Here is a 25,808-nt window from a genome sequence, read left to right on the forward strand (position 1 = left end):
ACAGCAGAGAGACAAACAAACAAAAAGCCACATAGAAAAGAGGCCAAAGGGAATGTATTACAATGTTAACAAAGCTTTTCTCTGACTGCTGGGTTCACAGATGAATTTTATTGGCTTCTTTATACTTTTCTGTCCTTAACGAGTTCCCTGCAATTTTCTCAAAGGAGCTAATGCGTGTAAAAGTGCTTTGTAAACTGTAAAGTGCTGCACAAAACCCAAGCAATGTTATGATTACATTATGTACCTTTTCAAATTCTGATCGAGGATTTCTTATTGCTGACTGCATGGCTGATGTTATCTCAGGGGGAAGGCTGGAGCAGCTTAAAAACTACCTCCTTTCCACCCAGGGTATGGGTGATTTCTCCAGAGAGACGCTGAGCTGAAGGGAGGGCTTTCATTAACAGGGCCTGAACGCTACCACACTCCATATTGTGGCCAGGGCGGGTAGTAGGCTCCTGACAAGCCAGTCACAGAAACAAAAGACAGATTCTCCTGAGATAAAACACATTTGCTAAATTGCTTCTTTGGGCAGCCAGCTGAGGCACAGGGAGATTTGGACTCAAGGGAAAATGGCCCTTTAAGCAGTTTGCATTTATTTCTTCCCATCCTTGAGGACTGTGGCCTGGACTGACCTCTGAGCTGTCAGAAATGATGGCTGGTCATGCCGGAGGATTCAGAGGGGCTGGAAGTACGTCCCTGGCTCCAGCCTCATGGACTTCTGTCCAAAGTCAGGAAAGACTACGGAGAGAGGTTATGGGGATAACCAGAAACGGAGACCTAATCCCCCTGACGTTCATTTTGACCTTGAGCAAGTCATTTCTCCGATTCCTAAGATAAAGAGTTTGGGGTTCAGAAAAGAGCTCTCAAGGATCGAGTGCTCACTAGGGTCAGAGAACATACTGGGAGCTTTGCAGGCACTTTCTCAGTTAATACTCACACTGACTCCGCAGCTAAGCCACAACGGTCTGCCTTGTTTACAGATGAAAGCATTCCTCATCTGATAGTCTAGCCACCTGTTCAAGGTCACATGATGAGCGAACAGAGCTGAGCTATTACCTCCACATGTATTTTCTCTGTGATCTTGTACATAACCAAGTCACTACAATGCCTTGTTAATCAATCTCTGGGGCTCTTTCCAGGTCTAATGCTAGGTGGTTCTAGGACTACAGGGGACTGAATGCACGTACCCTCCATGGTGGCAGGGACCTTCTGCATACACCAAGATTCATGGTCTCTTCTCTTCCTGGGCGCACAGCCAGGCTGCATTGCAACCTTCCTGTGTGGCCAAGTCTGGTCATTGGAATGTGGACAGGTTCTCACTACTATGGGCACCACTTCCGAGGCAGACTCACGCACACTCCTCTCTGTCGGCCAGAGCAAGGGCATCCAGGAGAGGTGTCCTAGGCTCCATGGAGGGCAGAGCCACAAGATGGAAGGAGTCAGGGCCCCTGAACCTGGAGAAAAGCCACCTGCCAAACAGAAACACCCATCTGGACTTTGATGAATAATACCCTTCCAGCATGCGGAGCCCAATTTACAATTGCTTGTGTTACTTCAACACACCGACTCGCCTCTTCTAGCCAGTGAGTGATGCAGACAGAGTACAACAGACCAAGCAAGGAGTCTACTTCTTCTTATGACGCCTCTCCTTCTGATGCCTCCACAGCACGGGTGGAAGTACCTGGTGGGTAAGGTAACACTCCAGAGTCCTGCTTGATACTTTCAACGTTTACTTTCAGGTTTTCTGGCGCCCTGACACCCAGGACTTCATCTGTTCTTCCCAGTACTGAATGAGACAGGCAGGGCTGCCCTAGTGCCCTCAGCTGCTTTGCCCATAGAAGCTGGGGCTCTAACACACGTCTCCTGAGACCTACACCTCAGGGCTCCTCCCTGTGGTTTTCCGGGAAGCAGGTAAGCTTTGTTAAACCAGCCGGACAGGTAGAGAAAGATTACGAGCTCACTGGTTGCCTGCTGTGCGTATTAATCAACGAGGTTCTGGGAACTCAAAACACTTACTAAGGAAAAGCAAATCATGGGCCACCTTCCTTCTCTCATGGGACAGGAAAGGCATGGATTTAGGTCTCTTCAGGGAACGCTCAGAGAGAGTCTTTCCAGCACTCAGGCTTTGAGGAAATAATGAGGAAAAGGCCTGGTCTTCTCCCTCCCAGTATCCATATTCATCCATACACGACACACAATTAATAGGCCCTTACTGTATGCCAAGCCCTGCGCTAGGACTGGGGAATGAACCCCAGTTTCTACATTTAAATTGTTCATCTGGTCTGGGTGGGGAAACACAGAAGCAAGTCGGCAAGCATAATACTGCATGTTCATAATACCAGTGAAACTTAATGAGGGTGGGGAGGCAGGTGCTGTAGGCCACACTGACCGGAGCTCCTCAGCTGTCCCGCCTCATCCTCACTGAGCCTGTCGGGCCGACTAGTTGTGATTCCCATTTTACAGATGGGAAGACTGAGGCACAAAGAGTCTAAATAATTGGCCCAACCTTTCATATTCCTTAGATTTTACCTGCGGCAGTCTTGTTCCAGAGCTGCCCTCTTAGACGCTGCACGAGGAGCCGGCTCGCGGAGGACGGGTCTGCCGGAAGAAGAGGGCAGGGAGCGGCTGCAAGCAAAACTAGGGGAGAGCACCTGGCACGTCTGGACAGATTACGACCGGAGCCCAGGAGCGTGAAGAAGGGATGTGTGCAAGCTGGAGCTGGCCAGGAACAAAGCGGACAGACCGTGATGCTGTGCCTGCAGCCCAGACGCACCAGAGTAGCGTGACCCTGTGGTGCCTCCCTTTATCCTCACCCCTGGCCTTGCAGGCAAAGGCTATGATCCTTCGGGTTTCTAGAACTTAACACACCCATGGGGGCTGGCCCTGTCTGGCGCTGTCCACCCGGGGGCTCCGCTGCCGACCGTGTGATGAAAGAGCTGGTGACACGCAGCTCGCACGTGAGAGCAGTAATGCATTCTGCTTTTCTCTGAGGTTTCTCCGGGATACAGCTGTTTCCACAGAGCCATCTGTTCCCTGGCACAGCCATGCAGACTGATGCCATGAAGTGTGTCTAGAGTCTGCTTATATATGTCTTATTTTTAACTTCTAATTGAGCCATGGGGACGCTGTGGTCTTATCTTCTGGGTTGGCGTGGTATCAGGGAACGTGGCCGCGCAGGCCACCCAAAACCCTTGTCGGATGAGGGAGCTGAGTTTGGAAACCCTCCTTCCAGAGGTGAGGGGGGAGTATCAGAGCAGCTGGAAGGGAAGGCGTCAGGACAAGCTTTCTGGCCAATGCTTGGAACCAGGCCTCCTACGGAAGGGCGGCACTCTGCACACCTTAACCCTTAACCCCATGAGGGTTGACCTCATGACAGCCTGACCATTTGACAGGTGAGACTACTGTGGGAGGGGAGAGTTATGCCTGAAGTCCTAGATCTAGTGCTCGGGCCAGGTGTTCTGATGTCAAGTACAGGGATCTTTCCAGCACTCCACAGATGCTTCAAGAAAAGGACTTATAATAGTTCATGTGTTCACCAAAATTCACTGAGCACAGAATGGGTGCCACGCTGTCTTTTATGGGATGAAGATACACTGATGAATGAGATAAAAATCCCTGCAGTCACAGAGCTTCATTCTGGTAGGGAGAGACATAATCAACAAGATAAAAAAGTCAACAATATAATCTATTGAGGAGTGATGCGGGCTCTGCAGACCCAAAGTCAGGAGCCCCAGGAGACAGGGGTGCCGGGATACAGGGCAGTGGGTACTGCAGGTGTAGACCAGGGAGTGTTGCAAATACCTCCAGAAAGACCACTCAGCTGTGGGTCAAGCTTCATACAGGTTCCAACACTGCCACCACCCCGTCCCGTGATTTCATTTCTCTGAGCCACTATGACCTCCTCTAGAAACAGAGGTAATAACTACCTTGCAGGGTTTGTGAAAGAGTAGGAAATGGTTACAAGTAGAAACCACTGGAATGATCGCTGAATAACCCATCGTTTTCATTATATTCATTTGATAGATGGAGCTCCATCCACTTGGGAAGCGAGGCCCCGGATCATCACTTCTGAGTGACACAGACCTGCTTTCCAATCGTGGCCCGCCGTTTAGGGAGCTGTTTGCCTTTGAGCAAGTAACTCATCCCTTCTGAGCTTTGGTTTCCTTATCTGTGAAATGTGACTCATAAAGCCTACCTCCCTCGATCGGGGTGAAGATTCAAGTTGTACTTCCTTTTCTCTTTCCCTGCAGGAAACCCCCAATTGGCAGAGGCTAAAAAAAGCAGAGGAAGGTCTTGAAGCGACACAGAGAGCTGTCTCCATTCTAGGAGACCCAGAGTGACTAACGTCTAGCGCAGGGAGACAGACCCAACAGGCTTCAGCATCTCCTGTGTCATCACTCGGAGGCTGGTACGGGTTTCCTGGAGGGCTGTCTTGGCAAGGATGCTGGGGCGGGGGGTGGGTGGGGAACTGAGCCCGGGTGGAATGGGTGGGACCATTGATTAGTGATGTCTGCAGTGGACATGGGCTAAGGAAGCTCTAAGTCTGCAGACACCGTCCACTGACTTACAATTCCACATACAGGTCAAAACTCGCTGGCATCGTTTTTTGTTGTTTTTTTTCTTTTCTTGCACGTTTTGGATGTTTGCTGTGTTTCGCAACTGAACTCCTACCACGACCATGCACGATTCTTTCACTCCGGGTCTTTCTGACTTCCATATCATTGGTTTTTCTTTCTCCAGCTGCCAGAGGAAGGAGGAATGGGGAGGGGAGCCCAGAAAGGGCTGTTTCTGAAGCCGATGAAACTGAAAGCGACAGCTGTCAGAAAGAGCTCCGCAGAATAAGCAGGACAGTCCCAGGCCATTTCCTGCCAGGATAAACAGCATCCTCCTTCCCCTGGCCAATTCCTGCCCCCTTGGCCTAGAAAGTGCCATCTTACTCACTGAAAATTGTAAACTGAGTTTTGTATACTTAGGCTACCAAGGGAAGCATAAGTCCTTTACCAGAGTCCCATCCAAATTGATTAAAACGTACACATGCCAACAGCTCTGCGTTTTGCAAGGTGAGCTTCCTCGAGCTGGAAAACTCCCTCAGGTGGAACAAGGCACTCTTGATGATACGGCATCGTTTTATAAATACAGTGCTTAGGGAGAGATGCAGGTTTCCGAATAACCAATGTATGGAAACATGCTACCCTATTGGCCAGGCTGCTGGGGACACGAAGGGGGGTAACCTAATTTTTACTGCTCTAGAGGACAGGACTCAGACCAATGGATTCCTTAGAGAAGGGAAGACTACACTCACCATGAGGAAGAACGGGTTAGCATCTGGAGCTTTCCCCAACAGCGGAGTAAGCTGTTGTAAGTGATGAGCTCCCTGTCTTTGGGAGGATTCCAGCAGAGGCCAGATGCAAGCCTGTTAAGAGATGCTGTACGATTTTTGCCATGGACTGGGGGTGGAGAATATCCGTGATTATCCGCCTGTGTTCTGTGGAGCCCCAGGGTTCCCTGCATACCCTTGAGGGGCCGGGTTCCTGAGGAAAAGGGAGGGACGTTACGGGGCAGGAGAGGCTCTGTGTCACACCAGCTCCTGTCAGTCTAAACCATGGACGCAGCCAGCTCTTCCAAACCGAATCGTCTTGTGCTAGAGCAAGAACCCCACACACAGAGTCTAAAACGGGGGCCCGCTCTTCCCCTCGTAGCCTCACACTGGCTTCCTGAATTCATTCATTTATATTCTTTGGCAGCAAAGTCAGCCCAGTGGCCTCTCCTTCCTTCCCGGAGTCTCTTAATTGGTGGGAGATGCACTTGGGATCGTGTGGCCCAGAGCGAAGCGGACGGCCCAGCAACGCTTTACAGACGGAGCTCTAAGCCACGCTGCGGGCTCCCCCTCTGCCAGGCCTGCCTAGGAAAAATGTTCATCAAACCTGAAGACCCCTCATAGAACAACCGATTTGGACCCAACATCAGATGGGTTCGGCACTGCGATCTGTGAAAAAAACGCATCTCAGCGAACGCTGTGCTCCTGGTGCCGAGTCCCATTTTTGGTGATTTAACATAAAGTATCCATGAAACACTATGACAAAGGCATCCCTGTCCCCCATTTATCAGATGGTGAACCGAGGCTCAGAGCACTCACATGACTTCTCTGAGCCACACGTCTCCTGAATGATTGAGCTGCGATGACAAGTGAGCCCACCGTCTTATCACCATCATCATCACCCCCCTGGTGAAGAAATAACAATAATGAACTTGTGCAGCTGTTTATGTTCTCACACTGCCTTCCTCTGAACGTGCCCTGTTCCTGTTCACCTCTGGTCTCTGCTGCCCCTGCTGCTCCCTCCCTCCCACGAGGTCCACGCTCTATATGCCCTCATTCTGCCTTTTTGGGCCTTCAAATCCCACCTCCTCCAGGAAGTCTTCTGTGATGCGCCTTTCTCCCTTAGTGTGTGAAACGCCCTTCTCGTGTGCTACTGAAGTGCCGGCCTGGTCCGGTGCCTCTTATGCTGGAGAACGACCCCCCCTCGTCTCCATCCCTCGCTAGTGCAGGCTTCGATTTGCGACGCTCCTTCCGGATCCCTAGCCCTGTGGCTGGTGACTGTTGGAAGGACCAAATGCCTGGCAGACACTGTCACAGGAGGCCTCTCCCCTCCAGGACCTACAGTCCCATTAAGAGATTCCTGACTTCATTTCTTCGAGACTGCCACCCTCTTGTCACTTGTCAAAGCTCTAACGACCTCCTCCCACAGAGCAGGGAGCATCCAGCATGGGCCCAGATCCAAGATCTTCCCCTTTCCCGCTGGCTCTGTTTGCTGCTAACACTTGACATGCTGCCGAGGACCAGGCGGTGGAATTCCCTGCAGGGATGCGGTTCCAGGGACCCAATGTTACAGCCACTCTTCTGGCCCTGGCCCCTGCCACACGGGGAGTGGGCTCAGCCGAGGAACTTGGCTGCAGGAGGGTACAGGGCCTGCCGTCTTGATTTACGAGGGCTCGTTGCACCTGCCCCTGTTCTTAGCACCCACCAAGCAACCCACCTGTTCTCGCCATCCCCGGTGCTGCTGCCCTAAGTCAGAGCCCCAACGTCATCTTTTCGCCTGGGGCGTAGCAATGTTCTAACCGGCCTCCCTGCCTCTAACCTGTCCCTCTCACTGTGTGAAGTCCCACTCAGGGAGTCATTTCCCTCCAATGTCAATCTGACCACGATTAAAGCCCTTTGGCGGCTCTTCACTGCCGGACAGGTCGGAGTCTAAACTAAGCACAGCCAAGGCCCCTCTGGTCAGCTTCATTCTTGTCACTGCCGACATGCCTGTGCTCTAGGACACCAACGACCAGCACGTACTCCTTGGGCTCCCTGCTTTCCAGCTGCTCTGCCCTTTACCCGGTACTTCCTTGTCTCTCTTATTTGTTCAGTTCGTTCAACATATATTTGTTAAGTGCTTATGATGTGCTTGCTTCTCTGCTAGAGGAAGGAGTCCCCGGGGGTGAACAGGACAGGCAAAGTCTCTAAGGGTCTTCTATTCTGGTCTTCTATTTGGGAAAAGAAACAGGAGACAGTTGCATGGACCTACTAACTGTGAACAGTAGCAGGTGCTCTGATGACAGAAAACGGGGCACATCGCAGTGCCTTCCGGCTTTACTGGAGGTGAGGGGCGGGGCAAGTTTCTGAGGACGCTTCTGAGACATGTGGATGCCTGGGGGCAGGGTGTTCAAGCACAAAGGCCCTGCCCTGGAACTGAGCCTGGAATGCAGAAGGAACAGAGAGGCGGTGGGTGTGGCTAGTGTACAGTCAAGGGCAGAGTGTTCGGGTAACAGCTGTGGAGAGCCTCAGAGCGGCCACCCTCTCGTTCTCCTGCACCCAGGGAGACCATTGTCTTGGCATCTCTGACACTTGTTACGCGGCACTCGACTTCCCTATAGGGACGGGGTCAGCCTCTGAGTTCAACCCCAGCGCCCTGCACGTGGCTGGCATTCACACGTGCCTGTTGAGCAGATAAATGCAGTCACAGATTATGAGAAGGACCACTGACGCCGTCCCCACCCCGATGACCTGGCAAGCCGGTGGTCGGAGAAGCGGGTGGGTCACGTCTAAGGGGAGCCCCACCTTGTGAGATGCTGAACAGCGCACTTGGGGGACTCACGGATGGGGGCGATTAACTGAGGGCTTCGTCCTGCCAAGGCTTTTTTCCATGCAGGAAAAAACAAAGGCAAGAGAACGGTTTTCATTTAGTGTTTGGGGGAAAAAGTGCCGAATGGGCACTCAGATATTGATGATGATGGCAAATACTGATTTGAGCAGGAAGGAAAAACCAGAAGAACACAGTGTTTGTCAAAACCTCTAAGTGCTTCCTAGAATCTGAGCCAGAGTTCAAGGGCTTAATGGTATTCTTTCCTCCACTGCCAGTGGGAAAGAAGGACAGACACCAGCAAAGCCATGGAGGGTGATGTGGGGATGGGCCAGAGCTCGAGGGGACTCCACTGTGACCTGGGAGCCAAATACCGGAGGGCAGGGTGACCTTGGGACCAGTCATCCTGGTAAAGGCCCAGATGAATGTATCCTCCAGACCTTCCACAGACCCTCCCCTGCCTCTGGGAGCCGAAACGGATTCTCATGATGTCCAACATAATATAAACAATAACGACAACAGTAATAAAACAGAATTCTGACTCTCTCACTGGTTCACAACATCCTTCCCACCTGCCTCCAGCCTTCCTGATGCTCAGCTTCTGCTGGTCTCCTCCTTCCCCTCCACCCCCAGGGCACACTGGCCAACATTCAGGTCCTCATATCGGCCCTGGCCTGCCCCAGGGCCTTTGTACTGGCTACTCCCCCCTACCTGGAACGTCCTTCCTCTGCTCTTCCAGCTCCCTCCCCGGCTTTCCTGAGGTATAACCGGTACATAGAAAATCACACATCATGAAAACAATTTGGCGAGTCTGGACGTACGTTACAGTCACATTACTTCCACCACAATCAAGGTAATAAACATATCCATCGCCCCCCACCCCCTGCCCACCCAAAGTTTCCTAGTTGTGTGTGTGTGTGTGTGTGTGTGTGTGTGTGTTGAGTGTGGTCAGAACACTTAACATGAGACCTACCCTCTTAAAATGTTTCGGTGCACCATACCCTGTTAACTACAAGCCTGCAGCGAACAGCAAATCTCTGGGGCGGTTAACACTGCACCCACTGAACAGGGGCTCCCCGTAACCCCTCTCCCCATCCCCTGGTAACCAGCATTCTGTTGTCTAGCTCTATATGTGGCGTAAGGCATCATGCAGTATTTATCCTTTGGGGATGTCTTCTCTCGCTCAGCCTACCATCTCCCTGGTCCACCATGCTGTCACAGAGGGTAAGGGTTCCTTGTTTTTTAAGGCTGGACAACATTATGTTGGACTCACAGAGCACATTTTATCCGTTCATCAGTGGATGGGTGGGGGGGTCTCCACCTGCGGCTGTCAAGATTATGCTGCAGTGACCGTGGCAATGCACCGACTGCCTGGGGATCCCAGGCTCAGTGCTTCGGGATACATCCCAGTAGTGGGACTGTGGGGTCACAGGACAGTTCTGTTGGCCACTCCTGGGGGAGCCGGCCTCCTGCTCGGCACTGCAGCCACAGCAGCACGCACTCGACCAGCAGGGCAGCGGTCCAGTTTCCCCACCTGTCACCAATTTGTTATCTTTTGTTCTTTGCTAACAGACATCCTAACAGGCGTGAGGGGAGAGCCCCCTACAGCTTTGATTTTGAATTTCCCTCATGCCCTGCTCTTCTATGGCCGGCTCTTTCCCGTCATTCAGGACTCAGAGGGAACATCACCTCAGAGAAGCTCCCCATCCCCCATGCCGACCCTGCAAACCAGTGGAGTAGCCCAGCTGCTCACTGGAGCCACTGGCTGATGGCTTTCCCTGAAGGTTCATAGTTACCCGCTGTGTTTCCCCCACGAGAATATTAGCACCGCGACGGCATGGACCGGTGTCCTTTTGTACCTATGAGTCCTCTGTGCTCAGAACGGAAAGGCCCTCAGTAAATGTTCGCTGTGTCTAATACTGAGGGTCAAGGAGAGGGAGGAAATACTTATTGAGCGTCTAACATGCGGCAGAGGCGGAGCCAGGTGCTTCAAATCCAAGTTCGACTTAGTCTCAAAACACGCCTTTACCTTTCGCATCTCCATTTGGTGGTTGAGGAAACAGGAGCACAGAGAGGTTGGGTAACTTGCCCGAGGTCACCTACTTGGTAGCTGGAAGGGATTCAAGCCAAACCCAGGTCGGCCTGCCCTGCCAAGCCCTGACCTTTCCATGACGGTGTGCTGTCTTCCCCACTTCCTGCTCCCCAGAACTTGAAGTCACTCTCAGCTTGGCTCCTTGCTGGCTGTGAGCAGCCGCCGAACCTCCCTGGGTCCCCACTCTCCACTCCCACTGGGGAGAGCAAGAGGCTTTCTACACTCATCAGACGAGATACAACACAGGAAGAAATGATAGGCAGCAAAGAAACAGGAAGGTGCAGGTGGTAGCTATGCCTGCGCCCGCGTACCTAACACTCTCTTCGCCTGTGCTGACCCTCCAGGAGCCAAGTACTTGCGCAAGTCTCTGATGGCACCCACGCACTGACCGTGCTGACTGCTGGCTCTCCCGTGTGGGGCCACGTCCGCAAGGGCCTCGGAGTCTCCCGGCTATGGAGAGAGACCCTCACTACAGTTTCACGGGTGCTCTGGCTCCTTCTCATTCCTCTGCTTGGAAACGCACTGCCGACTGACCCCCCGGCCCCGTCCGAGCCGAGCGTCCCCCTCTGCACCCACAGCGATGAGCATGGAGGGGAGATGCGGAGGCACCGGCCTCCCCCACCAGAGGGAACGCCCAGGACAAGGGCAGCGTCCTGTCCATCTCGGGCGTGCCGAGCCCGGCATGGGGGTGGGGGCGCCCCGCGAGCCACTTACATTTTCACTGTTGACATCGGCCTCACTGGGGCAGCCGAAGAGCTCTCTCCTTAGCAGGTTGCCGTCGTACTCCAGGAAGGTCAGGTAGAGGTTGCGGAAAAACTCCACGTGCTTGTTCTTCACCCGCAGCTTCTTGGGGGAGTTCCAGTGAATGACCTGGCAGGGCGACAAGGAGGCGGGCAGGTGGGGAGGACCTCGCGCTGGCACGCAGACTCTCCTGGCCCCTGGGTCTGAGCATCGTTTGTGGGCTCGTCCATTCACTCGCTCGCTCGCTCACTCATTCACCGTTTACGGTAGCGGGGTGAAGAGGAAGGGCGCTGAGGCCAGACGGCGTGGGTTCAAATCCTGCCTCCGCTCTTGGGCAAGTGACTTAGTCTCTGTGCCTCAGTTTCCCTGTCTGTGAAACGGGGGGAACAAGAGCTCCTGCCTGTGTCAGCATGTAAACTTCCGTCTCTCAGCTCCCAGCCTGCGTGGTGACACTGAGGTTGGGCTCTGCTAACCCTACTTCTACTTTGCCAGCCCCCTCCTGTTCGATACCACCAGCCAGGGCCGTAGGAGGGAGACTGGGAGTCTGGGTGGAGGAAAAAGGAAGGTGGCCCCCCTGTTGCTTCCTGTTCCTGCAAGAGTTACCCTCCCGACTTTCTCGAGGCGGCCGCGGCACTTTCTTCCTGGAGCAGCAGCTAGAATCGTCTTGCAGCTTTTCCAACACTCAGAGGGAGCTTCCTGCTGCCCCCAGGCCAGGTCTGGGTGCCAGCCCCGAGTGGTAATGTTTCCCACCTCTCCCTCTGCTCCTTCAGCTCCGGGGCGGGGGGGTAACTGTCTCCTGCGATTTCCTATTTTTGCTTTTTTCATTACCAAATCAACACTTTATGTCTAGTTGCCTTTTTTAGCGATTAAATTCTCTGTTCGAATAATTGGTATGGTTTCTGCCTCCAGCCAGGACTGACGGGTGCACCGTGTCATAGAACTGCCATGAAAAATAAACTCGGTAATACATGTAAAGCACGTAAGTCATGTCTGGCAAAAGGTGAGCGCTCCATAAAGGCTGGCTAGCAAGGGCTTCCGGTGGACCACGCTGGGAGATGGGGCAGTGACCTCTGCGGATGGTGCTCGCCCTTGCTTGGCTGGCGACTGGCCAGAGACCTGTCCACAAACGGGGCATAGAACGTGATCGTGGAGGGAGGGTCAAGGGGAACGCAAGCTTTAAAACAGTAGCTCTAGAGATGATGCATGTACAGGGGCTTGAAAAATGGACCAGTTTCCTGGGTGGTGGGGGCCAGCACAGAGGGGATGGTGATGGCACCGTCCAGGCAGAGGGAAGGCCCTGGGGAAGACGTGAAGTCACGTGCTGCACCCGGAGCACAGGTGCTGGGTGGGGTGGGTGGGAGAGGATGCTGCAGAGGGGAGCGGGGCGCAGGGAGAGCCTGGCTCCACGCAGGTCATGCTCAGAGCTCAGCTGTGGCACTGGGGATTTTACGGAGGGGGAGATTACTAACTCTGGGTTTGAGAGACGCTCTGACTGTAATGGACAAGACACAAGTGGTGGGGTGGGAGGGCCAAAAGAGGAGCCAGCAGGGAGAGCTCATGTCCTTGGCAGGGGAGCTGTCTGGGGCAGGGTGTGGGGGAAGGGAGGGGCCCTCACCGTCAGCATTACAGTCATGGTCTTTTAATCCTCACAGTGACCTGAACAAGGAATGCAATTTTAGACATGAAGAAACTGGAGAAATGACTTGCCCAAGACCACAAAGTTAGTAAACGTGGCAACCGGGATTCAAACCTAAGTTTGAATAAACCTGATTCCAAAGCCCCTGTTCTTCTGTCTGCATGGGGAGAACAGGAGAAGCCAGGTTTTTAAAAACTTCCCTGTTCATGCCTTGTCACATTATGGAAGAAATAAACTAGCTTTCACCTTTGCCCTGCTCGCCTCCCATGATGGGGGACCAGCACAGCTGACAGTGAGACAGAGGAAGGGAACGGGGTGTCCGGAGCTCGGTCTCTTCCTGGCTCCTTCCTTTACAGGTGCCTGAACAGGGCCACCACCATTTGGAGAGATCTGGAAGGCCCTCTCTCTCAGGGTCCCCCAGGTGTATGGCAGCCACAGCCCTTGCAGCTGGCTGGGTAAATACTGTTCGGCAAGACCAAGTCCCTCTCTCCTGGCACAGGGAACGTGGTGTAATGGCAGAGCAGGCACCGGGGACGGCAGGCCAGCCTGGCTGTGAATCTCAGCTATGCTCTTCATTAGCTGTGTGTGTCCTTGGGCACCTGGTCTTATGCCCTACGGCCTTGGTTTCTTCATGTGCAAGGTGGGAACCAGCAATCCCAACTCCAGAAAGTAGTTAAGAGGCTGAAACAAAAGCCTAGCCCAGTGCCTGCAGGCCAGGGTGGCCCTGAATTCTGAGGGTTCTCTTCTCTCCTCAAAGACGGGGGCAGCAGCCTGCCTACCAGCATCCTGCCACCCTCCTGCCCCGCTCCTGCCAGCAGACCCTCCCGGGGAGGAGGCCACCTGGCGTCGCTTGCATTTCAGGGAAAGGAGGAGCGTGTAGGGTACGTTCTCTTCCTGTGCCTTTTGAAGGATGCGAGAGGGAAGGAGAGGGAAGATTCTTCCCCCCGAAAATACACCAACCCGGGCGCGAGAAGGTCCTGGGCCACGCATTAAAATAATTGCATGCGAGCTGGTGTCGCTCACACCCTGTGGGGATCATGTCTTTGCTGCAAGAGATTTCGGTGCTTGCCAAGTGCTGAGGCAGCAGGAAGGCTGATGGATGTGGATCTGACTCAGGAAACTTGAACTTCCTCCGAGGGAGAAACTTACACTAAGTAAAAATAAGGGCTGGCCTGTGGGTCCCCAGACAAACAAATCTTCACTCCTTGTGCACAAATCTGCCAGGCACTTTGGAGACACTGTGTCGTTAAATCCCCCAAATAAGCCCATTTGGATCCCAATGTCCACTTTGTGGAGATGGTCCCTGACTTGTCTGAATCTCGCAGCTGGTAAGCAGCAGAGCTGAGACATGAAGCCCCAGGTTCCTTACTGCCATCGTGTATGGCATCAGGGGGCTGAGCGCCTTGGGGATGAGGGCAGGGAGCTGACAGAGGAGGCGGCTTGCCCGAGATCACATGGTGAGTATGGACCGGGTCAAGGCTACGGCGAGGACCCAGGTTTCCAGGTGCCCCCGACTCACTCCAGGCTGCCTCTTATCCCATCGTATCTCATTCTGTTCTGCGCCCGGGCAGTGATCTGAGTCTGCCTATTATACCTCCAGGTAGACACTGGTGCCCGGTGTTCTAGAAAAAGCAGCAAAGGGTAAATAAAGGAAGGTTGGGGGAGAAGATGGTGGGATCGCCAGCAGGCCAGGGGATTTGGGAAAACCCTTTGCCACCTGGCTGCCCTGGGACAGAGAAGCCCACTCAAAGGCTCACTCAGAGATCCTGGTGCTTGCCCAGTGCTGAGCCAGCAGGAAGGCTGAGGGATGTGCGTCCGGCTCAAGAAACTGGAGTCTCCCTACAGAGAGAGAAACTTATATATATTCAGATTTACCTTTTTCTCCTAAGCAGGGCACAGCATACTCTATTCCCTATGCTAGGCTCTAGAGAAGTAAATAGCCATGTTTATCTCATATGCACTATACACTAGACATCGGGCCATGGTTGGTGTGTGCGCGTGTGTGATCTTTTCACATTCAATCCTCAAAACAACTTGGTAAGGTTGTTTCTGTTATTCCCATTTTACGGACGATTATGCTGAAGCCACGCCTAACCCAGGGTCACTCAGCTAGTAAGTCACCAATCACAATACAAAACCAGGTCTGCCCTGCTCCCAAATCTTTTTCTTTCTACCACATCATTCATTCATTCATTCGACAAATATTAAAACGAGCACTGAGAGTGTGCCAGGCACTGACAGGGGCCGTGGATGCAAAGGTGGGACACAAGGGATCATGACCCTTTTTCTGGAACTTAGAACTGTGAGAGAGAGCAGGATATTAAAGAACTGTCCATTTTAAATTATAGGTGTGGTATGTTCTCTTAAGGGGATGCTGTTAAAGAGAGGTTGTTCGTGATGGTTCCTGGGCAGGGCTGCCTGCAGTATAAAGAAACCAAGGCCCAGAGGGAGAAAGTGACTTGCCCAGAGTCACACAGCAGAAGGAGAAGCCGTGGGGCGCCTGGGTGGCACAGCGGTTAAGCGTCTGCCTTCGGCTCAGGGCGTGATCCCGGCGTTCTGGGATCGAGCCCCACATCAGGCTCCTCTGCTATGAGCCTGCTTCTTCCTCTCCTACTCCCCCTGCTTGTGTTCCCTCTCTTGCTGGCTGTCTCTATCTCTGCCGAATAAATAAATAAAATCTTAAAAAAAAAAAAAAAAGAAGAAGGAGAAGCCGTGCCCATGTTCTGTCTCCCGGGGCACCGTTCCTTCCACTAAACCCCACGCCTGCTTCAGAAAATCTGACTCAGGATTAGTATGGCTGATAATTTTGATCAGTGCTTGTCTGACTACTGAGAAATGTTATGTCCTAGTCCCTTGAGGGACAGCATCACCCATCACTGCTGGCTTGGGGGCAGCAAGCTGGTGGTGTAGATGACATTTGCTGACAAGCTTTCACACACGAGATGGAGTGACACTGGAGAGTGTGCCCCGAAATAGATTTTTGCAGGGAGCTGGTAAGTGCGTGTGAGTCTATCAAGGCTCGTGGAGAAAACCTATCGTAAGTTATTGCACTTCCTGAGGCCCGTCAGCACAGCAGTAACAATTATTATCAGCAGCTAACATACACTGGATGTTTGCTACGTGCCAGGCACTGCTCTGAAAACTTCGCTGTCACAGCTCATTTAACACACTCATTCAAGAGCACGGGTGATAGTCTCCTTATGGCATCTTACAGGTGGGGGAAGTCCAGCAAAGCGTCCCAAGTTACACGGCTAGGAAGGGGAGCAGTCAGGATTCGAACCCAAAGAGATAGAGACATTAGGGATGTTTTGCTCATTTTTCTCATGTCTGTAATCATTACATGACTCTGTTCACAGCCACGAATGTGAGACTTACAGAAGAATTATGGGATCATAAAAGAAGCCTACTTTTCCCTTCCAAGGACAGGGACCTCACCCATCCCTGGGATACTGAAGCTTCAGGACGGCTTAGGACTTCTAGATACAGGGGCTGAACCCCCATCTTGGCAGGAAGCAGAGAAGGAGGCATCCAGGTCGCAGGCAAGGTAGGCTGCGGAAACTGCCAGGCTCCAGGGCCCCACAGGTGGGATCTGATGGGATGTGAAATGTCTGTGAAGGCTGAGTGTATATGCAGACTTGGGAGTCAGCCTGCAGAAAGCCAGAGAAATTGACAGAAATGGATTACTGTCCAGGAAACTTAAGCACCATCTGGGAAGATAGCAGAAGTCAACTTGATTAAAGGAGAAACATGAGACACTATCGCCCATCAAGGAAAAAGCGTTTCAAAGGTAGAAATGAGACCTCGGTACGAGGACAAAGCTACGGGAAGAGCTCAGTCAAAAATTCGGCTTCTGGAGCACTCAGAATTTGAAAGGTTTATAAAAGTAACTTATGGTGCCAAAATGCTAAGACATCAGAGCCCGAGTGTAAGTGCCAGGTAAACAAGAAATGGGCCTCATGTCTTCCAAGTCACGGGGATCAGGGGTATCTGGAAAACAGGTCTCTGTCTCAAGAACTCCCCTGATTTTCTATGACCCACAGAATTTTCTACAACCCTCCTTAGTCTGGTAGGTAAGCCTGTTGCAAACTGGTTCCCGCTTTCCGTCTCTGTTCTATCTCCAGGCTGTAAGAACTTCCTGGTATTTCTGGAACCTGTCTTTTATGACCTGGTGCCTTTGCCTATGCTCTATCCCCCTCCCCAGGACATCCTTCCTCCTTCTCTACCGTGTGAATGCCTGCCTGTCGTCCTTCATGGCCAAACTCAAATGCGTCTCTTCTGTAAATCTCTGCCTGACCGTTTGTGGCAGAAGGTTCCCTCCTGGTAGCTCTCTCTACCCCGTTCTTCATTCCTGACAGAACACTAACTTTGTAGTTGCAATTCCCAGCTCCTGTGAATGGATCATGATCTGTTTAAGATCTAAACTAATCAGGATGATCCTATGCTCTGATTGCCCAAATCCTCCTGCAGCTAGGGTTGGCCGTATGATTCAGGATTAATGTGGACTTTAGGATGGATACATGGGGAAGCATGTATTTGATTTCCTAATAATAAGGTTCAGATAAGGTGCCATTCTCCTCCCACCCTACTCATCTTTCTGTTGTGAACACAGATGTGATGACTGGAACAATGACAGCCATCCTGTGACGGTGAGGAAGAGGTCAAGACACTGCTATCTACCAACCAATGTCCATAGCTACTGCAGAATTCTTAGCTAAGAAATTAACCCCCCTATTTTATTTTAAGCCTCTGCAAACTAGGTTTTCTGATTCTCACTATAAGCATCCCTAATGTCACAACCGGGGCCATTGCTGGGCCCTTCCTCAGTGCTCCATAGACTCTTGCACTTAACTCTTTAGAGAACTCATTGCAAACTCTTGTAATTATTTATTTACATGCCTGCACCTGGCAGCACTGGAATGTGAATTTCTGGGCTGGCAGGGAGCATGACTTATTATTCTTCCTGAGTGCCACAGTGCCTGGCAGGCAGTTAGTATTCAGGAGCTGCCCTTTGCTTCAAGAATGGAAATCATGACGATGACATTCTCAATAATCCTCACATTCTGTCTATCTACAGCAAATCATTTATAAAAGCCCTATTAATGTGGACTTTAGGATGGAGAAATATATTCCCCTTTTCTTTGTCTAAGGGCCAAACAGCTTGTCATTTTCTCTTGAAGGAGTTCAAGCCCCCTCTGTTCTCTGCTGGTTTGGTATTTCAAGGAGGAGGACGACAGTCTCACGAGTCCCCTTCCTTGTCATCCTCGGGATTACGACGCACAGTCGAAAGGGATGAGCAGCCAGACCTGCCTGCCGGTCGCAGCTCCAGCTCCTATTGGCTGGTGGCCGGCGCTAAGTCGCCTAGGATCACGGAGACACCCCCTCGTCTGCAAAAGGGATGTAAGCACAACCACCCTGCAGTCTGTGGTCGAGCCCAAGACAGATGGACTGATGCATATGAAGGTACATCGCATGTGCTCATCAGATTACAAAAGAGATCTGGGCTTTGAGTTCACGAAACGGCCGCCCTACCAACTAGGGAGGCTGGATGAAACCAGGGTCTCTACGTGCGAAGGAGGAATGAGAAACAAGACTCGAAACGAGGGACTGCAGATGGTCACAGCCTGAGCCCGAAGGGGAGGATGGGTCGGACGACAGCCCAGAGAAGAAGCCACGCCAGGGGCGGTCTCGTCCCAGCTAGACTGCGCGCAGAGGCCTGAGGAGGGGCGATCCAGTGAGGCCAACGTTTCCCGTCGGGTTTAACACACTGAGCAGACACCGAAGAGTGCTGACAGGCACAGGAGCAAAGCAACTTTCACCCCTGCTTCCTCTCGGCTCGGTCCCCTAAACCACTTGATGCATATGAACCTCTATCCTCCAATCTGATACAAGGACATAATAGCGCCTGCTTCCGAGCATCGGTGAGACAAGATGTGTCAAGGCGTCCGCTGCGGAGCCTGAAGCAGACCGGCGTCCCGTTTGCGTGCATCTCTGCAGCACGCATACTCTGTTCCCACGGGATGTCCTCTAAAGTGACCCTATCCCTCGGTCTCTATTTAAAACCCGGACTTCTGGCTCCCCGAATGCAAGGCCTGTGTTTGTCCCACTTTGCAGGCCATGTGACAGGCTGGGTCAACGTTTGTTGACTGCCAACGGAATCCACTCCGCTTCTTCTGTCGCCCCACCAACTGCTGAAGATTCTATTCCAGCTCCCGTCCTTGTCCTTTCCCAGTCCTGACCATTACTGGCAGTGGCTATCAAATGACAACAGTGTGTCTGAAACTCAGATCTCAAGCCATAAAGGCTCTGTTGACTCTTTGTCTCCTTTTACACGGGTTCTGGTAGCTTCTTGGTTTTTACAAGTCCCAGAAAGAAAAAAAAAATTCTTCCCCCACAGAAGTGCATTATTACCCAGGAAAGGGGCAGAGAACAGACCAAACTCAGTAATTACTTAGTCTCCTCATCTGGAAAAGGTAGACACGTAGGCCCGTGCATGAATCTGAGGCCCTGTCCTACATCCTACCATTTCTTGTCCTGTCATCTGAAATATTTCTTAGTTTTCTCTGCCTGAGGAGGGAGAGGTTGGGAAGAGGAAAAATGACAACAGGAAAATGGATGCCCGTGATAATACTCAGGGCTGGGAGGGTCATGCCACCATGAGGCGATTCAGCTATATTCTCTTGCGTTCATCATGTTCCATGTTTTCAGTTCTTTTTTTGCTCTAAGATGGGGTTAACCATCAATCTGAACTGGATTTTGGTATGTGTGGAGAATTCCTGACGGGCCCCTGATAGCAGAAAAGAGCAAAGCAGCGCAAACAGTATGCAAACCCTCAATGAGTGCTGTCTCCATGTGGCTTCCCTGCAGACAACCAACATGTGCATGGTAACCGGCCCGTATTCTTCCTCTCCCTGGAATTAATTATCAAGACTTCACTCGCATTTCACAGAATCCCCACAGTGTCCCTCTGGGGAGTGTCTCTATTGATCTCGGAGCAGGGAGGATAGGGGAAAGCAGATTCTATCTCTAGGGACAGCAAGGAATCTTTAGTTGAGGGACTCTACCAAGGTGGGCTGAGGAGCAGCTGGGTTTGTAGCCCAGTGGGATTTGGCCAATATGGTGGAACGTCCGTAATGCCCTTAGGGGTGGGCGCCATGTGAATCACTGCTCTGGGAAAGGCAGCTGGCTTCCTGGCTCCCAGCAGACACCTCCAGTAGAAGCCCACTATCACTTTTCTGTATGCCCTGCATCGTCCCCTTGCAAACCTGGACCCGGCCTTCCCATGATTCTCATGGGGCTATTGGGCACGCCTGATCTGCCAGAAGCAGGGGCATGTGACTCAGGCAGGCCAATGAGTCAGTCATTCCTGACCATTCCTAAGAACACAGAGATAGATTCAGGTGCGGGCATGTGTTCTAAGAAGGGTCAACAGAGTCATTTAGTGGAGTCACTGAGAAAAAGAGGGTCTCTTTCTCCAAACCAGGATCATGGGCACTATCACTCTTCTGTTACTTGCTTTGATTTCTTCATAGCATGTTTGACCACCCGGAATGACCATCTGACCATTTGTTTTCTTGTTTGGTATCTACATTCGTCCCCAGAATCTAAGCTCACAGAGAGCAGGGCCTTTGCAATTCTACCACTACTGTATAACCAGAGCAGCGCCTGGCCTACAGCACACACGTAATACGTATTTGTTGAATAACTAGGCTACGCGTACTTACGGGCTGGGGGACTGCTAAAAGTCACCCTCCTGTGACAGAGGCAGCACGAGAGAGGCAAAGGAGAGAGTGAGCTGCTCTGTCATGTGAGCACCCATATCCAACCGTGCCAATGCAGAGGACGGGATACGGCCCTCTCACGTTTTTGAGATGCACTGGGGTTTCAGTGTGCCTGGGTGACTGCCCCACCAATCATTAATATGTATTTTTAGTGCATTTGATAATATCTAAGATCAATATATAATTAACATATCCCTCACAAAATGAACAAATGGCTTAAAAATTGAGTCCTGCATGATTACCCAGAGTACAAAATAAATATAGTATGTGAGCCTACGTGGATATCAATAAATTATTAATAAATTATTATTACTAATAAATAAATATCAATGGGGGAGAGAAGCAGATCTCCTTATAGAAAAGCCCTTATAAATGGACTGCACCCCTCATTAGGAAATAGAACTTAATCTCCCCATTTCCAGTGTACAATGGGTGCAGTGACTAAATAAAAGGATTAAAAACAAAAAAGCGCCCTACACAGCAACAACTGATGGCAAACACCAGTGAGACAAGCTCAGGTGACCAGCAGGAAAACAGCCGAGCTGATGCTTCTCTTTCCAAGAGGAGCTCCTCCTTAGCTACGTTCAAGCACAGAAATGCCTACCTAATTAGATCTGACAAGAAGCTGGCAAAAAAAAAAAAAATAGTGATTCAAATATGGATTTACAACCACTATCGTTAAGGAAGAGCTTCACCCCGACTCTGTGTGACGCCTGAAGACGCTACGTAGTTAGTACCAGGATGCATGACGAGCAAGACATTTAAAAACAAAGCAGCAGGAGAGGAAGACAAGCCTCTGTAATTTTTTGATGATGTTTAAAGTCCTGTGAAAGTCTGTGCAGAAATTTACAATGTTCCCTTAACCCCCACGAAAAGAGTTTAGCAGTCCCTTTGGGGATTTCATACGTAAAATGAAAGATAATAAAATCCAGGGAGTAAAAACACTTCTTTTTTCTGCCCTGGCAAAAATGGCCTAAGAAATATACAAGATAGTATGGTAACGAATGAAGTAAATTCCTTTGTCAGCAAATACAGTGAGAACAGCCGCAAAAATAAATGCTGCCCGTCTGAAGATCCCAGCGTGAGAACAAATTACATGGGAGATTTGCTACAGAGTTAAATCAAAGCACAGAGGATCCTGATGTGTCAACTTATGCTACTTTTAAGATTCTGTTTAGATAACGAAATACCCAAAGAACAACGTTTTGGTGAGCTCTCAAGGGAAGATGTCCTGGACAAGTTGTAATCTCAACAGCAAATTCCTCCTTCAATGATGACAGTGCTTTTATGGGAAGTGCACACGGGAAAGGCAGAGTCGCTTTAATTGGAATAACGGAAGGATTCCAAGGGAGGTCACAAAGTGACACTGAATTCCTTTACCGCATCACTGATGGAAAGTTTGCCACAAAGCACTTGAAGTCAGCGTGCACAGGTGCTACTGGTGTCACCGATTTTACTTTTATAAAGGCGAGACTGAAACGATCACAGAACTTTTTCTAACGCTTTCGACTGACATGGGGAATGACAATGGAAATCTTTTGTACAAGACCGAGCTTTGCTAGTGACCTCATGGCGAAGGCCTTCTAAGAGATGGCATACGTAAAGATGATTCATGCACTTGTTTTTATGAAAAAATGGTCATCAGTGGTATGCTATCTCATACTTTCGAAAAAAAAATATGCACCTGTAATCTGACCCTTCAATGTCAAGGTAATGAATGGGGAAGTAACTACTTTTAGAAAGAACCTGTGATTATAGATAGAGCTTCTAGAAAATAGACGTTTGAAACTGTTTCCATTGTTCTGGGATTTTGCGGTAAAAAATGCTGTGCCCTATCAAAACCCTTACTTCCACCTATTTGATGTCTGCAGCCAGCAAATACTTAATTGGTGCTCCCCTCTCCCAAAGTCCTTCTCATAATAAAGCTCAGATTACCTTGGGAAGTGCTTCTTATAGTGGCCTTTTAAGGAACCATTCCTGCAAGGCTTTCCACGGTCAAAGCGACCGCTTTGTTCTGTGTGTTGACACAGAAATGCTGGGGATCAACCAAACCCATCAGGATTCCTGGATGCAGGACTTCGTAATATGCTGTTTTGTATATATGTTACACAGAACTCCCCCTCTGCAGCCCTCCCCAGCTCCCCTGTTTGAAGAAATCCCATCAAGGGTTCTTATGTACTGTATGGTGACTAGCATAATATAATAAAAAATATTATTATAAAAATAAATAAATAAATTAATTAATAAAAATGGAAATGCAGTTAAAAAAAAAACTGTTTGGGTACATACTCCCCAAAGTGCCATTGTAAGGCAGATCTTCCAGAGGCATCGCGTGCTTCTAGGAATTTTGTTGACGTCTCCAGGAGTAATGGCATCTGAACTTCATCAGCTATGTATAACAAAGCCCGTGATGGATACCTTAAGTCACTAATACCCAGTGGAGTTAAGTTCTGAACATTTACCTAATGAGCAAAGAATGGCTGAGTGTCCAAGGAAGCCAAAAGACCAAAAGCTTAAACTATCCCAAGTCCCCTGCACTGAGCACGCGATTCTCCGGCACATTATTAGGGCACAAGATGACGTGCCACAAACCCGCCTTTAACCTTGGGCAACCCCTTCCCCTCTTCAGGTCTCTATGTCCTGTCTGTGAAATGAGGGCATTGGAATGGACGAGGAAGAGCCCTTGTTTACATGTTCTGCCCACCAGCTGACTGAAAACTACTGAGAGTGGGAACATCCCTAATTATTAATCACTGGCAATAAGGATACGAGACTTACGCTCCATGTCTCCCAGCCTCGTATGAACTGCTTCACGCGTTGCCCCTTCTAATCTTTACATCTCTGTAACGTGGTGATTACTTCCCTACGTTTGCACACAAGGACACTGGTGAAGGGAGGTAAAGGAACCCAACGACAGCCCCCCAGCCTGGCCCCCAGGGGGCGCTCTACTGGGTGCATAAGCGACTCCAAGGCATGAGCCACCGAGGGACAGTGCCAGGCGCCAGGCTACTTGACCAGGGGCCAGCCACCTCATATTTAACCCCAGGACCCCTCAAAGTGTACTACAGCCGTGCCCGGAGACAAGAAAGCACTTGGAGCCTTCGGACTTGAGTCACGGGATGAAATTAAACAGGCACTGGCCTCAAGGAAGGAGAGGTCTGGTGGGGAGGTGGTGATTACAGATTTTAGATCTTCTCCCCCAAAGGGAGGATGCATCCTAATCCTCCTGATGCATCCTAATCCTCCCAAATCAACCTTACCGTTCATCATTCTTAGTACCCTCTCTCTGGTTTCCCCGGCCTCATTTTTCACGGTAGTCTGCTTGGCTGCGGCACGCTCGCTCGATATGCTAATGCAAGGCGGTCCCTCGTCTTCCTCAAAAGATGTGAAAACTGACACCTCTCTAAGTATTATAAAATGTTTTAAAACTTGAGTTATGTGCGACTCCTTTTATGCAAATGGTACAGATTGCCTCTAGGAACATACATCATTTCTCCATATGGATGGCACGTTTTTCTCTTGGTTTTTCTCTTCTTTAGGATTTTTCTTTTAAGTGTACTCAGCTCCCAATTTATGAATGGGTGGCAGTCAAAAATCCAGCCTCTGAGTCTGTTGCTTAAAATTCAAATGTTCTTTCAAAGACACAATGTTATGTTAAGAGTCTCTGTTCTGGGTTTGGCCTTCCAAAAGCCATTTAATCCAAAGAGAGTTCACACAGAAATAATCCTATAGAAGCATGATCTCACGTAGAATATCTTCCTGGGAAAATATACTAAAGGGGGAACTCAGCCCCATGTCAGAGGAAAGAGCTCTGGAGTTAGGGTCAGACCAACGTGAGTTCAAACCTCAGCTCTGTCCTTTTTTGCTGTGTGATTCTGGGCAACAAGTAAGTGACTTAATCCACATGATTAATTTTCTGATGTATAAAACAGATGAATATTCACCCTGTGAGACTTTTGTAAGGACTGAATGATGCCACGCTTGGCACGCACGCCATTCCCACCCAATCCACCTGAAAACGCCACATCATCTTTTGAGGTCTTGGCCACAGCTTGCTTCCTGTCAATCAAGGAAAGGGATCAGTGCATTCTGGGCAGATGTTTTTGGAGCGCTGGTGTTGTCCCTGCTGCCTGCCTACCAGCACCTGGTTCCCTATTCCTAACTTGCTCCTTCCCATTCTCCAGGGGCATATACAAGGAAGGAGGGGTGGTTTCAACAGGACTGGGAAGAGGGGCGGCAAGGGTGTCTGGGGGCTGAGGAATGATGTCAGGGCAGAAGATGAGGGAGGAAGAGACTTGACATCGAGACTGAGCTCGGGCCTCCTACAGAATCCCTCAAGACAGACTGCATCACACCCTTCCCAGAGAGGGGCCTCTGGCTCTCTTAGGCCCTCTACTTCCTTCTGTCCCAACACTCCACAGGCCGTCCTGGAATTCTCTGCTTAAGGCTGCTTCTCACTAGACTGTGACCTTCCTGAGGGCAGGAACCATGGCTTAGCCCCGGGCCCAGGAGTTCATACAAACCCAAGGACTAGACCCTCTGCTTGCCACTTCCTGACCATCACCCTGACCATTCCAGCAGGGCTTCCTTCTCTAAAAGCCTACTGAGGACTCAAGGGCTAGAACACAGTTTCCTAACTTCTCTTCCATTCTCCCTTCTCCGAGCCAGCACACAGCCCTTTGCTTGTCTCCAAAGAGTTTGTGCTCCTGGTGAAAGAATAAAAAGATGCTCCTTTGGGTCCTTGTCTTTTTATTTAAGATTCAGCCAGCGAAGGCTGAGTCATCAAGCTTTAGGACGGAAAGATAAAAAATGAAGGTCTTTGAAACACAAAGGCTGAGGTAAAGTCAAGTGCACTTCTATGGAGCACTCAAGGGGCCTGGTGGAGAACAGGGCCAAAAATCATGGCCTCCATTTTATCAAGAACATAACCGAGACGGGGAGGAGGTAAGTGCTTAACGCAAGCCCTTCAGCTGGTAAGAGCTAGGACTGTCATTAGAATTTACGGGATTGCTTGGCTCCAAAAGCCTATATACTTCTTCCCCTTCCTCAGCGAAACCATTTTTCCCCTTAGTTGTTCTCTTAACCCCTTAGTTCTCCCTCTTCCCCTGACACCCAGGACAGGCGGGATGCCCAAGGCTAATACGCACCTCCCTGGCAGGATGTGGGGGTATGTCTGCTCCTATAGACTGAACTTTATGCTCACCAAGAGTGAGCTGTTACCAAATGTGCTTCTATGCCATTTGTATTTCTGAGGCAATTGGAAATGTAATCAAATATTCTTTGAACTAGGTGCATGCAAAAAAGAGAGTGGCTATTTCCATGAGAGGCAAGTCAAAGCTTTGGAACAACTTGATAAAAAGAAGTCCCTTAAAAAAATGGCTGTCAGATTAGGTGTGGGTGAGAGACTTTAAACAATGGGGAAATGCAAAATCCAGGTC

At 50.5% G+C, this 25,808-nt stretch overlaps 1 protein-coding gene across 2 annotated transcripts in view; it reads right to left on the reverse strand.

The window, feature by feature from the left end:
* LARGE1 (LARGE xylosyl- and glucuronyltransferase 1) overlaps positions 1–25,808 on the reverse strand; it is a 379,220-nt gene that overhangs the window by 42,313 nt on the left and 311,099 nt on the right. The window contains exon 9 of one of the 2 annotated variants that reach the window (XM_008705631.2): positions 10,930–11,085. The exons of the other annotated variant lie outside the window; for it this stretch is intronic. Coding sequence (XP_008703853.2) covers positions 10,930–11,085 — 156 coding nt within the window. The remainder of the gene's footprint in view (positions 1–10,929; positions 11,086–25,808) is intronic. 2 annotated transcript variants of the gene reach the window in all.

The sequence above is a fragment of the Ursus maritimus genome, unplaced genomic scaffold, assembly GCF_017311325.1.
Source record: "Ursus maritimus isolate PB19 unplaced genomic scaffold, ASM1731132v1 scaffold_21, whole genome shotgun sequence".
Taxonomy (NCBI): Eukaryota; Metazoa; Chordata; class Mammalia; order Carnivora; family Ursidae; genus Ursus; species Ursus maritimus.